Source organism: Gallus gallus, unplaced genomic scaffold (genome assembly GCF_016699485.2).
Source record: "Gallus gallus isolate bGalGal1 unplaced genomic scaffold, bGalGal1.mat.broiler.GRCg7b scaffold_42, whole genome shotgun sequence".
In the NCBI taxonomy this organism is placed as follows: domain Eukaryota; kingdom Metazoa; phylum Chordata; class Aves; order Galliformes; family Phasianidae; genus Gallus; species Gallus gallus.
In genome coordinates, this window is record NW_024095994.1 from 58697 (window position 1) to 71362 (window position 12666).

General features: G+C 55.6%; 1 protein-coding gene across 11 annotated transcripts; it reads left to right on the forward strand.

Annotated features, from left to right (window-relative positions):
• Nucleotides 1–1320: 1320 nt before the first annotated feature.
• Nucleotides 1321–11861, forward strand: LOC121106528. 11 transcript variants are annotated; one of them, XM_046906149.1, is made up of 12 exons: nucleotides 1321–1659; nucleotides 2738–2786; nucleotides 3239–3286; nucleotides 7662–7733; nucleotides 7844–7943; nucleotides 8060–8119; nucleotides 9083–9157; nucleotides 9352–9423; nucleotides 9496–9615; nucleotides 10332–10436; nucleotides 11136–11283; nucleotides 11469–11861. In XM_046906149.1, the coding sequence occupies exons 7-12, from the start codon at nucleotides 9130–9132 to the stop codon at nucleotides 11770–11772; spliced, it is 777 nt and encodes a 258-aa protein (XP_046762105.1). In that variant the 5' UTR covers nucleotides 1321–1659; nucleotides 2738–2786; nucleotides 3239–3286; nucleotides 7662–7733; nucleotides 7844–7943; nucleotides 8060–8119; nucleotides 9083–9129; the 3' UTR covers nucleotides 11773–11861. The 11 variants fall into 11 exon arrangements, with proteins under 11 accessions (XP_046762105.1, XP_046762102.1, XP_046762100.1 ...); XM_046906148.1 differs by lacking the exon at nucleotides 1321–1659 and adding an exon at nucleotides 2144–2577; XM_046906146.1 differs by lacking the exon at nucleotides 3239–3286.
• The last annotated feature ends 805 nt before the right edge of the window (nucleotides 11862–12666 follow it).

Here is a 12666-nt window from a genome sequence, read left to right on the forward strand (position 1 = left end):
ACTACGTGGTAGCAAAGGCTACCAGTACAATGCTTACGCCTGCAGGTGAAGAGGCGACAGCCTGCCCTATGGCAGTCCTAGATTAGAAGTCACAGAAATCATCGTACGAGTCGTCATAGAAGTCACGGAATGGCGTGGATTGGAAGGGACCTCAAGGACCTTCGGGTTCCAAACGCCAACCAAGCAATGGGTTCTAGGGGACCCATTGGAATTAAGGTGCCGGTTTTGACAAGTGGAAATGTGTCGTTCAGGAGTATAGGAGCGATCCGCTCGGGGTCGCTGAAAGATTTGAAACGACACTAAAAGCAGCATCCTGACTGGGCGGATATAGACGCGATGCTGGGTGAGTTCACCGGGACGGAAGAGCAATGAATTCTGAAAACGGCTAGGACTCACGTCCAGGCTCAAGTGAGTGCCCGAAGGGCCTCACCCAAAGGCCTGCAAGGGCAGATGGAGGGTTTTGTCCTCCGTTTTGTTTTGGAAAGGCCATAGATGAGTTCAGGATCTAAGAGCAATAGATAAGATTGTGGAAGCTTTACAGCCAGTAGCTGCAAACCCCTATACACTGTTAAGTAGACTCAAGCCAGAAAGGAACTACTTGAGAGTGTTAGGTCTGAAAGATGCCTTTTTGTGCCTCCCTTTGGCTGCAGCACGTCAAAAATGGTTTGCATTTGAGTGGGAAAACCCGGATTCGGGAAGAAAAGCTCGGTTACCCTGGGCAGCGTTACCCCACACAAGGGGTAACAAGGTCAGCGCAAAGTCGGAGATGGTGTTACCGCTTATCGGGACATAATAGAAGCACAGCCTCTGCCAGCTGGGACATCAGCACAGAAGGCAGAAATGATTGCTCTGATGAGAGCCCTCAAGCTGGCTAAAGGCAAAAGAGCTAATGTCTGGTCTGCTTCTAAGCATGCTTTTGGTGCTGTACACAGTCATGGGGCTATGTGGAAAGGAGGGGGGCTGTTACCAACTCGAGGGAAAGGAATCAAGCACACTCCTGAGATCTGGGAGTTGATAGAAGTGCCTGAGAAGGCGTGAGAAACTGCAAGAAAGCACTGCGGAAGTCATCCGAAAGGTACGAGTGCAGGAGGATGGAGAAATGATTTGGCAGATGAAGCAACCAAAAGGGTGGCAGGAGAGGAGAGGGGAGAAGGGAAAGGGGAAAAGTTGCATGCGTCCGGCGCCACCCGAGAGGAATCCGGCCCCCCCCTTCCTCCCGCAGTCCCCGGAGCGCTGCCAGGCCGCCCTTAGCAACGTGACGCCGCAGGTGGTTGCTAGGGGCGGGCCAGGAAGTGGTTTGTGGCGGCGGAGAGCACTTCCGGGGCAGCGCGGCATGGCGGCGTCGGCTTCGGCTTCGGCGGCGGGCGGGCGGTGAGTGGGGCCGGGCGGAGCGGGTTGTGTCCTGGGCACGGGGTCGGGCTTCAGTCCGGGGGCATGGAGGGGCCGTCGGGGGAGGAGCTGGTGGTGCTGCCGGCAGCCGGAGGCAGGTCCCGGCTCGCAGGCGGGCTGCGTGGCCTGTTGAGGGCTGTGGGTGCCGGAGCGCAGGCCGGGGCGAGCGGGGCGGCTCCCAGGCGGCGCCGCGGCTGCGTTGGGCAGGGCGGTGGCAGCCCCGTGCTCCGTCGTGCGGCGGGAGCTGTCGTGCTTTGTCGCTCTTCGCTGGTCCGTGGAGGGGAAGCTGGCGTGTCGCTTGCTCTCGTTGTTGTTTGTGTGTTGTTTCCGTGGTGGCGGGCCTTGGAGATGGCGTCGGGAAGCGCGGGGCTCCGTCCGGATGGGAAGTTTTGCTTTTGGCGTCGCTCTGTGGAGTTTTGCTTCAGGCCCGGAGCGCGACAGCACGAAGCTGTGGGTGGCGGGGCCTGATGGTGCAGCAAGGATGGCAACGGCATCGTCTTCCTGTGGTGTTCCCCAGCAAAGCCTCGAGGCAGAGCCTGAGCCCCCCTCTTCCCCCGTCCGCCTGGCTTCTGTGGCGCGGCTCTGGCTGTGCTCTGCTGCGCTCTGCGGTGCAGCAGGAAGGCCTCCCTTTGTTTGCCAGTAGGTCAGTCCCCGTAACGTCCTGATAGCGACATGGCACAGTTAAGAAATAGTGCGAGTCAGCATGGGAGGTGCTGTCCTGGAGTTGTTTTGCCTCCTCCTGCTGGCATGTTCCAGAGGCAGAGGGAGGCATGCGGGCAGAGGCAATGTGCACGGTGCCAGCAAGTGCTGCGGGGCACGGGGGGCAGCTTCCTCTCAGGGAAGGACGTGCAAGTGTAAAGCTGTGAGTACCGGCTAGGGATGCTGCCTTGAAGTAAGCGCAGAGGGCGGCGTGCCTGATGCCAAGCCGTGACTCGCCGGTGTGCTGTGGTCCCTGTAACGCTGAAGTGCAGCCAGCTGGTTTGCCTAAAGTTGCAGCTGTGGACTGGGCAGGTCTGGGAGCCCGTTTTGAGTGGGGACATGATTTGTTGCTTTAGTTGAGAGAGATGAGCAGAAGGAGTGGCGCTCGTGCAGGACGCAAGCGCGGTGTGCTGTGCCATCTGTGAGCTTCTGGCAGAGGCAGGTGGTGAAAGTGGCCGTGGTTGCTGCTTGGCAGCCTACGTGAGAGCTGTGAGTGCTGGTCACGTCGGTTGGGATTGGTCGCGCCTGAACCTGAAGGAAAGTGGGGAAAAGAAGGGTGCCTTGTGAGCTCTGAGGAGGGGATTTTGTGTTTTCATGGCGTACGAATGCGTTCCCTTTTCTGATGTGTTTTTGTGCGTTGGTGTTTCAGGTGTGTGAGTGAGGACTCCGCGCTGGAATTTGTACCGAGAAGAGCCCAGGTGAGGAATGGAGCAACGTGCCTTGGTGCTGTGTTTGACTGGGGGAGCGGGCAAGGAGGAATGTTTGTAAAGGTGTAGTTGCTCTGGATTTCACTGAGCGGGACGAGTCTGGGCTGAAGTTTTCTGTGATTCTGTTTGTTGCGTCGTAACGGCTGCCTCGGTAGATTGGAGGGAGGGAGGGAGGGAGAGGGAGATTTTAAAGCTGGAAGCAGTCCGGAGCAGATGGCATTTCTGCCTGCTTTGATGACGCTGTTCAAAGCCTTTGGGTCTGCAGTATGCAAGGTCCTGATTCAAAGGCAGGATTCAATCCAGTCGCAGCTCGTTGCGGGCAAATGCTTCTCTTAAGTGGTCTTCTGAATCAGCAGTGTCAGGGATTTCACAGTGTGTGTGTTGCCGTGGCTGGCAGTCTTTGCAGTTAGGAATGTCTTCCTGTGTTTTTCTGTTCCGAATAGGATCCCGTCCTTGAGCTGCATTAGAAGCAAATTGTGATACCGTGTGCGGTAAGAAAGGGCAGAGGAGCAGGCTCCTCCGGGCGGTGGTCACGTCAGCAAGCTGTCGGAGCTGAAGGAGCATTTGGACAATGCTCTCGGAGCTCGGGTTTGCATTTTGGTGGCCCTGTGTGGGGTGAGGAGTTGGACTTGGTGGCCTTTGTGGGTCCTGTCCAACTTTGGCTGTTCTCTGGTTCTGTGAGCAGCGGACAGGGCTGATTTGGCGCAAGCTCCCGTTCCACGTTCAGCATCGTAGGTGCTGTTAGGAGCTGAGGTGGGTGCCGTGGCAGGCGGCTCCTCCGTGGTGGTACTCCAGTGATGGGGGTCATCGCGCCGTGTTTCTGGGATAGCAACAAGGTCACAACTTTCCAAGTGCATCAGTGTTTCCAACTCCTTCTGCTTATTTCCCAGGCCGTGTGCGTTGTCATAAAGGCACTTCAGCTGGGCTTCCTGTCTCACGGCCTTTCTTTTCTGGAGGATCTAGGATTCCCTAGAACATCCTCCTGCTCTTCTCCGTCGCTTTGTGCTCCACCCTTTTCACCCATCCAGTTTGGTGTGAACCCTCGAACAACCTGCTCAACCCCGGTGGCCCTCATGTTGCCCCCTTCTCCCTTCATAGTTAGTTTAAAGAGCTTTCAATGAGTCCTGCCAGTTCCTGGGCTAGGGCGCTCTTACCCCTTAGAGACAGGCAAGTTCCATCTGCAGACATCGTGCCAGGTGCTGGGTAAATTGCCCCATGGTCAAAAAACCCAAATTCCTGTGTTTGCAGCAACCTCTAAGGCTTTTATTTATGAGGTGGGTTTTTTTGATCCTCTCAGTATCCTGCCCCGCCACTGAAGGTATAGAAGAAAAAAGCAGCTGCACGCCCTTTCCATCTACTACCTACCGCAGTCCCCTGAAGTCTTTCTTGATAGTCCTCAGGCTTTTCTCAGCGGCTTCGTCGCTGCCGGCCTGAACTATCAAGAAGGGGTAGCAATCTCAGGGGCGAATCAGACCAGAAGTTTTCTAGCAAGATCCCTGCCCCGTTCCCCATGGAGGCAGCGCAACTCCGTACGGGTAGGGTCAGGCTGAAATGCAGGGCCCACCGTTCGTCTTAGAAGGGAGTCGCCTCTGACAACCAGCCTTCTTTCCTTCTGGGTGGAGGCAGTCTTGAGGCGTGCGGTTGACTGCTTCACCCAAGGCAAGCTCACGGGTGGACCTCCCAGTGCACCCTCACTCGCCTCTCCCTCGAGTTGCAGGGCGTCAAACGTATTTTGCAGAGGCCCCTGGGGAAGCGAGGATGGTCGGGATGGGGGTTGCCTACTTCTCGGAGCTGGTACCTGTTTCCAGTCCTCGTCCTGTCTCCAGTTGCCTCACTCTCCTCGGCATTGGCAGGACAGCGGGGATCAGAATCACCAAGGCAGGAAAAGACCTCCAGGATCATCCAGTCCAACCGTCCAGCTCCCGCCACCGTTTCCTCACTAAGCCATGTCCCTTAGTTCAACATTGACACATTTCTTGAACACCTCTGTGGATGGTGACTCAGCCACTTCCCCGGGCATCCCATTCCAGTGGCTGTCCACTCTTCCAGAGAATCAGTTCTTCCTCATATCTCCCCTGAACCTCCCCTGGCACAACTTGAGTGACTGGAAAAGGAGAGACATAAACCCCATTTTTGAAAAGGCCAAAAGGAAGACGTGGGGAACTACAGGCCTGTCAGCTGATTATGAAGGAAGTCTTCAGGAAACTATAGTAAAGCAAGCCGAAAACAGAGGTGATTGGTGACAGCCCTTACTTCACTAAGGGCAAATCATGCGTGACCAATTGTTGTTCTTCTACGATGGCATTATAGCATTAGTGGGTAAGGCTGAAGCCTGAGCTTCTGCGGTCATCTATCTGGACTGACGTGGATTTGACAGATGGACAATTGAGTGGTCCATTAATTGACTTAGCTGGACAGTTAGACTGAGTGGTTGCCGTCCACCATTGTCGCTCATTGTGAAGGCAGAGACCGGTGGTGACCCTCAGGAATCCATTGGTGGAGCTATTCAAGAAATATTTAGCTGTGGTACTAAGGTACGTGGTTTAGTGGGCAATATTGGCAGTAGGTGGACCGTAGGAGTAGAAGATAAGGAGAAGCGGAGGCTCGGGGGAGATCTTCTCTCTCTCTCTCTCTCTCTCTACAAATCCCTGAGAGGAGGCTGTGGCAAAGCGGGGATTGGCCTGTGCCCCCAGGTAACAGCGATAGGAAAAGAGGGAATCAGAATCACCAAGGCAGGAAAGGATCTCCAAGATGATCGAGTGCGACCGCCCACCTACCACCGCTTCCCCACTAAACCATGTCCCTTAGTTCAACATTTAAACATTTCTTGGACACCTCTGTGGATGGTGACTCAACCACTTCCCCGGGCAGCCCGTTCCAGTGCCTGACCACTCTCTCTGAGGATAAATTATTCTTAATATCCATCCTGAACCTCCCCTGGCGCAACTTGAGGCCATTCCATCTCATCCTATTGACAGTGAGATGGGAGAAGAGGCCAACTCTCACCTGGTCACAACCTCCTTTCAGGGAGATGCTGTGAGCTGTGAGCCCTCAAGTTGCGTAACCGTTGGGGTTATGGCAACTGATTAAAAATGATGGGATGGAAAGTAATGAGTTTCCTCATAGGAGGCGCTCATCTTGAGCTGTCAATCTGAAGAAGTGCAAACAGATGCGGACAAAGGAGAGTCAATGCGGTGTATTGAAAAACATGCAAGGACATGACGCATAAGTTGCCAGGTTTGTGGGAAGGTCATATAGCGTACCTCCCCATATTTATTTTTCAGACATCATCCTCCGTGCTAGTGAGGCTTTATCTGCTTGGTTTTCAGGGCAAGTTTCACATTCAGGGATATCCTGTGCAGTAGCGTCCTTGTTGCAGACCCTGTTTCTGTATTGCGTCTCTTCTGGGCCCGCTGAGCAAGAAGAAATTCCTTCTTGAGGTTGTCAAGGCACTATGAAAGTTTTCCGGCAAAGCTGTGGATGCCCCGTCCGTGGAGGTGTTCAAGGCCTGGTTGGGTGGCGTCCTGGGCTGCCTGGCCCAGTGGGTGGCATCGCTGCGCACAGTGGTGGGGTTGGACGTACCACTTGTTTAACGTCCCCTCCAAGCCAGGGCATTCTATGGTGCTGTGATTCTACGATGTAAGTGTGACAAGCGTCAGCTGTGGTTTTCTGTAGGTGTCAGGGAATGGTCCCCCACGGTGATGGTGCCCAGAGCAAGGGACAGAGCTCTGCGCCTACCCTGGGAGGACTCTCACCCTCCTGAGCTGCCCAACAGGATGTGCTCCCTGGGGGAGGTGGCTGCACTGCAGCTTCGCTGCCACGGTTGCGCCCAAATAGCCCCTGCTCTCCCCAGCAGAGGTGCCCCAAGCAGCGACCCCAGGCAGCCCTGGTGCAGCGCATCACAAGACAAGGGGCACACGGGGAGCCTCCTACCCAGCATCACGAGGCCGTGAAGTCGCAGTGCCCCACCTTGCTGTGCTGAGCCGTGAGGTCATAACGCCCATCTGTGACGTCTGTCCCGAGCTACAGGATCACTGTGTGCCTGCCTCGACAGCAGCACTTGCTGTGGCTGCAGCAGCTGTGGTGGCAGCATGGCACGAGTGTGGGGGTCCGTGGCCCCTGTCCGTCTCGTTGTCGTCCTCCTCCTTACCGCCGTGTGTTCCCGGGAGAGCTTTGCTGCTCCGTGGCGAGCACCGGGAGCAGGTGGGTGGGCAGAGAGGGGGCCAAAAGTGAGCAGCACTGGGGGCCAAAAGTCAGGCTGTATCCCCGTGGTGCCAGAGCACGGTTCCCTGGGGCCTGCTTTCCATGGTGGTCCGATGGTGATGGGCAGCACCTCAGGGGCCAGGAAAGAGCCCGTGGCAGCTCTGCTCCCCAGGGCTGGTTCCAGCCGTTGTCGGGCCGTGACTTGGCCTCTTGCTGGCTGGAGCACAGCCTTCATCCTGGGAGTTGTCGTAGGGGGGAAGTTTAGAGGATGTGTGCTGGGAAAAGCGTGAGCGTTTCTGACCCAGCCTCATGGCACTCCCCGTAGTCGAATGCCAGTATTCAGCACAGCCCTGGCCCGCGGCCCAGAGGAAGAGACAGGCATGGTTTCCTCCAGTGTGACCTTCCTTTGTGTACGTGAGAGATCTCCCAGTAAGAAAGCCCCGAGGGGCTGTATCTTCTTCCACGCGGTCCATGAGGCATGTGGAGAGAGTATTTTGTGAGCTGCCGGGTGCCAGCCAACAGGTCCTCCTGGCTGCTCTGCAACTTTGGAAATCACGGCCCGAGTCTTTCTTCCGTGCCGTTACCTGACCCACCTCCTGCTACTAAGGGAGAAGATGGCAACATGCAATGGGAACTAGTCTCGTCTGTTCTTCTTGATTCTAGATGGCGCCTTTGGTGTTCCGTTTCCGGATGGTCGCCTGGATCCGGATTTTGTGCCTCAGGGGAAACCCAGAGGTAAGTTGTGAGCGTGTGTTTCCTCAACGGCAGAACGATGCATGCCCTAACTGTTGGTAATTTTACTGAAGATGCTGTCAAGGTCTTCCTAATGTGCTTACACCTTGAAGGGCTTGCACAGATAAGTCCTAAGTGTTTGGTTAGTTGGAGAGCTGCCACATATGAGTGGGATGGTTACCCCTGCCATCAGCTGAGAGCACCCAGGCCTTGGTATGTGGGTCATTCCCTGACCCAGCGCCAGACCCTGCAGGTCACTCAGGAAATGTAGGCCCCAGTGTGCAGTGGAAGCTCTTCTCACCTGTGTCTGATCCCGCTTGTGCCTGCAGGCCCTCTTGGTCAATCAACAGCGTGGAATCGTGTCCCTGAGCCCGGTGTGGATGCTGGAGGTAAGTCTCCAGTCTTCATTTTCTCGATATTTGTTCCTATTTGGTTGTGATGGTTCAGCAGTGGTTCGTCTTTTCATTGGCCAGCGGGTTCTTCTCTGTGAGAAGCATGGGTGTTTACGATTTCTTGGGCGCTCCATGCTCCCAGTGTGGTGTTGGCTTGGCCTTTGTGCATCCGAGGCCCCCCAGTAATGAAGCCTCAAGGGGATGAGTGTTCTTCGGTGAGGTCCCTGAGAGTCCTTTCACGTGGCCTGGAGAGACTCTTTGGAATGCTGCTTCAGCAGCTTTCCAAAGCCAACAGGTCAGCTGGCTTGTGTGCCCCTCTGGATCTTTCATGCCGCGCCCGCATGGCAGGTGATTACCGGAGCCCCTTCCAGACGCTGCTGGTTCCTAAGGAAGAGGGAGATCACAGCGTGCAGTGGGAACGTTTCTCATGTGCCCTCGATTACAGCTGTGTCTCCAGGCAGTGGCTTGTCAAAGTCTCAGTTTAATCAGGTCCACGAGACTCAGTGCAGTCTCGTAGGTAGATCAGCAAAAGGGGGGAGCACTTAGGTTTTCATGTTGTTTCCAAGTGAAGTGTGTCTTCGTACTCCCTTTGCAGAAGAGAAGGGAGGATGTGGGTCAGGATGAGTGGTGTGCGTGGCGTGCTTTGCCTTGCAAAGGTGTCTTTGCCAGCCACTCCAGCCGTGAGGTGTTTCGAGTGCCTTCTGCAGAGCCAGCAGGCAGGGTTCAGTTGAGTGTGAAGCTGGGTCGAGCTGCGGGAGAGCTTTCCTCTGGGCAGCTCCACACGTGGCTAGTTTTGCCACAATTGCGGTGCCACTGCAGGCACCCGGGGACTGTTGCAAAGATGCTCCTGAGTGGAAGGGAGAGAACAGTGTCATGAAGGAGTCCCCTGTTTTGATTGCCTCCTCTGTCATTCTGGCCGCAAGAATGTTTAATGAGAGTTGCTGTGTGCTGTGTTTGCAGGTGTGACTGGAGGTGTAGGTGATCCAGCTTCCCCTCTGCGATCCAGGATGCGTGGGAGTCCGTCATCTCACATGGGTATGTCATGGCTCTGTAGATCCTTTGTGACAGCTGACAGCGCAAAGGCCAAACGTCAGCCAGGTCTCTCGGCAGATGTGAGAGCGTAGTCCTGCGTGGTGTATGTCCTTGCACTGCGCGATCCCCTGCTATGCTCGGCAGCGCAGTTATGCCGCTGTGTGTGATGGAAACTTTTTGTGGACCTTTGGTTGCAGAAGTGCGGCCAGGGAAGGCGTTGCCAAGTCCTCAGCTCTTTCCTGTGCTGGAGCCCCGCTGGAATCCCAGGGGTAAGTAGTTTATCTTTACTGACTTCACTGACTCCCCGCTGATCTTCCAAACTTCCGGCACAGGCGATGTAGCTTCCTACGTTGTGTTAGGTCCGGAAAGAGGAAAGGATACATCTAGAAGAGGGAGATACTCCCCGAGGTCATCTCCTGGGCTAAAGGAACTCCTGAAGGAAATGGAGAAGGCAGCGCGTGGTGGGTATACTTGAGTGTGTTCACTGTGAGACTTGGGAAGCTGAGGTCTGATATGCATGGGTGGATAAGCTGTAGCCTGCACGGCAGGAAGGGATCTCTCAGAGCCGCGGTGTGGTGGTGTTCCGTGTAAGACCTTGCAGGCACTGTCAAGCTCCAGAGATGGTCTGCTGGCACTTCTGCATCCAGCCAAGACCCTGAGACAGCTGCTCGCCCAGCACGACCGTAACTTGTCAGAGCTGCTTTGTGCAGACATTGGCACCCAGATGGCAGCAAGTGGCGAGTGCTGTGCTCCTGTTTGAACAAAGCCCTCTGTGCTGCTGAGCAAGTTCAAGGCAGGAGGAGCATCCCAAGCAGGGGTGGCTGTCTTTGCTAATGCTGGAAACGAGGTGGAGATGGTGATTCTGGAGATGGTTCTGCCGGAGCTTGAATTTGAGCGTGCAGGTGCCTGGCTGTGATGGGTGGAACAGGATGGTTGGTGATGGTCCCAGCACGGTGCGTGAGGGCCCTGGCCAGGGGCCTTATTCCTCGGGAGGCGTGAGAGGTTTTGGCACCCTCCAATTCCTGGGAGGGCCCAAATGCCCTTGGGCAGCGGAGGGGGTCGCAGTGGCTTTGGGGGGCCGGGACCTGCAGACTTTGCCTGAGCTCAGGGTAGGAGAAGCTCAGTTCCTGATGAGAGGACGTCGCATCCAATGGTACTGTCCTGTTTCTTTCGGAAGGAAGTGACCAACCATCTGCACAGGACGCGCTGCGGTTTGGCAGCCATCCCACACTGCCAGTCTCGGCCAGAGGAACACAGACAGCGCCGACAACTGGCATGCCAGGTAATTTGTGTCCTGTGGTCATCCAGTGTCACTAACCAGAGTCAGTGTGTGCCTGCAGGCTCTTCCTGCCTGCTCTTGCACCCCAGGTCAGCAGCCAAACCTGAGCGTATGAGCACAGAGCACATGTAAAAGAAGCCCGGGGTGGCTCTCTGAAAATGGCTGACCTCAGTGGGGTTTGGTGAGTTGTTCCAGCAGCATGCCCGAGAAGGTACATGCAGACCTCTGTGACGCCGCCGCTCACCTCCCAGTGCTCACAGAGAGTTGTGAGCTCTGCCCTTTTGGATCCTGTGTGGTAGGAGCGTGCAGGAGTATTTCTCCCCTGGGCTGGCTGCGGCTGTGCCCTGTGCTGGCTCGAGGCTGACCTTCAGCCTGGGCGGTGTCCTGAGGAAGAGCTCAGGACACGTGCGCTGGGGAAAGTGTGAGGGCTTCTGCTGTGCAGTGCTCCCCGCAGCCAAAGCCCAGAGCCCAGGGCAGAGCGCCAGCCCTCGGCCCAGAGGAATACATGGGCAGTGGTGGTGCAGCCTCACCCTGCCCAACGAGAAGTGGAAGCAGTCCTTTTTGTCCCCTGGTGCTTAGGCACCAGAGACAGAGGTGGTAGCCTCTGATGAAAAAGAAAATCCCGTGGGTCCGTGAAGCGCACAGTGAGATGATCTGTAGCGCAGGTGATGGTAACATGCAGCATTATCTCATTTCTTTCAGGGGTGGATGCTGGGAAAAACACAAGGGCTGTGCTTCAGGAGTTTCTGCAGGTGCACTTCACCCTAGTGATCACAGTGCTTGTAACTGTGCTGCTGTCTGGGCTGGTGATGACCTGTATTGCTGTGTCGTGGATGTGGCACAAATATCCGTGAGTTGTCTTTTCCCCAAGACACTTAATTGCTGCATTTGGCAAGGAGGCACTTGTGGCGCCGGGATCCTGGGCGGCCAAGTCAGCTGCTGGCAGCATGCTGCTCGGATGAATGTTGCGGTGTCTTTTAAGTGTCCTCCTAATTCCCATCAGTGAGTAGTGCTTTCTGAAACTCATTCTCACAGAGTGTGCAAGAGGGCAGAGACAGCTCCAGGACAAGCTCATCCTGAGAGTGACCGGGAGAGAGGCCAATCTGGAGGTGAAGGCAGAGCGGAGCTGGGAGAGGCAACAGAAGATGCCGTAGTTGCCCAAGAAAAGAAGAATGTGTCCAGCGGATCCAGCCCGTTCCCCTCCTCCTTTGAAGCGGAGTTTGAACAGCTGTGCAGCAAAATCCGCACAGACCCTTCCCTTTGGCCCACGTGTCCCAGCAGCTCTCCCACGGACGGCGTCTCTTCCCCAGATGCCCGCGGTTCTCGGGGTTCCCCATAGCCATCTAGTGCCCCGGTTACCTGTGTCAGCAGGGCTGGGGTCCCCTGGAAGACCCCGCTTTGTGAGTAATAAAGACACCCTGTGCAAAAGCAGCTGTTTTGAGCATTTCCATGGGGTTCTAGTGCATAGGGAAGGGCTGGGGAGGCTTGATATGTGAAGAGTTGTCCTTGAGCTCTTCTAGGCTCCTGCCCTGAATCAGGGCAGGCGGCGAGGGAAGGAAGCAGCTGGAAGGGGGAGTTTCCAGCACTGAGCACCTGTGGGAGAAACTACGTGGTAGCAAAGGCTACCAGTACAATGCTTACGCCTGCAGGTGAAGAGGCGACAGCCTGCCCTATGGCAGTCCTAGATTAGAAGTCACAGAAATCATCGTACGAGTCGTCATAGAAGTCACGGAATGGCGTGGATTGGAAGGGACCTCAAGGACCTTCGGGTTCCAAACGCCAACCAAGCAATGGGTTCTAGGGGACCCATTGGAATTAAGGTGCCGGTTTTGACAAGTGGAAATGTGTCGTTCAGGAGTATAGGAGCGATCCGCTCGGGGTCGCTGAAAGATTTGAAACGACACTAAAAGCAGCATCCTGACTGGGCGGATATAGACGCGATGCTGGGTGAGTTCACCGGGACGGAAGAGCAATGAATTCTGAAAACGGCTAGGACTCACGTCCAGGCTCAAGTGAGTGCCCGAAGGGCCTCACCCAAAGGCCTGCAAGGGCAGATGGAGGGTTTTGTCCTCCGTTTTGTTTTGGAAAGGCCATAGATGAGTTCAGGATCTAAGAGCAATAGATAAGATTGTGGAAGCTTTACAGCCAGTAGCTGCAAACCCCTATACACTGTTAAGTAGACTCAAGCCAGAAAGGAACTACTTGAGAGTGTTAGGTCTGAAAGATGCCTTTT

What these genes read in the sequence shown, in the direction of transcription:
- LOC121106528 (XM_046906149.1), top strand. Translation starts at nt 9,130, where the DNA reads ATGCGTGGGAGTCCGTCATCTCACATGG. An exon ending in GAGTCCGTCATCTCACATGG is followed by an intron (nt 9,158 to 9,351) that starts GTATGTCATGGC and finishes CTTTGGTTGCAG; the next exon opens with AAGTGCGGCCAGGGAAGGCG. An exon ending in GCCCCGCTGGAATCCCAGGG is followed by an intron (nt 9,424 to 9,495) that starts GTAAGTAGTTTA and finishes CAGGCGATGTAG; the next exon opens with CTTCCTACGTTGTGTTAGGT.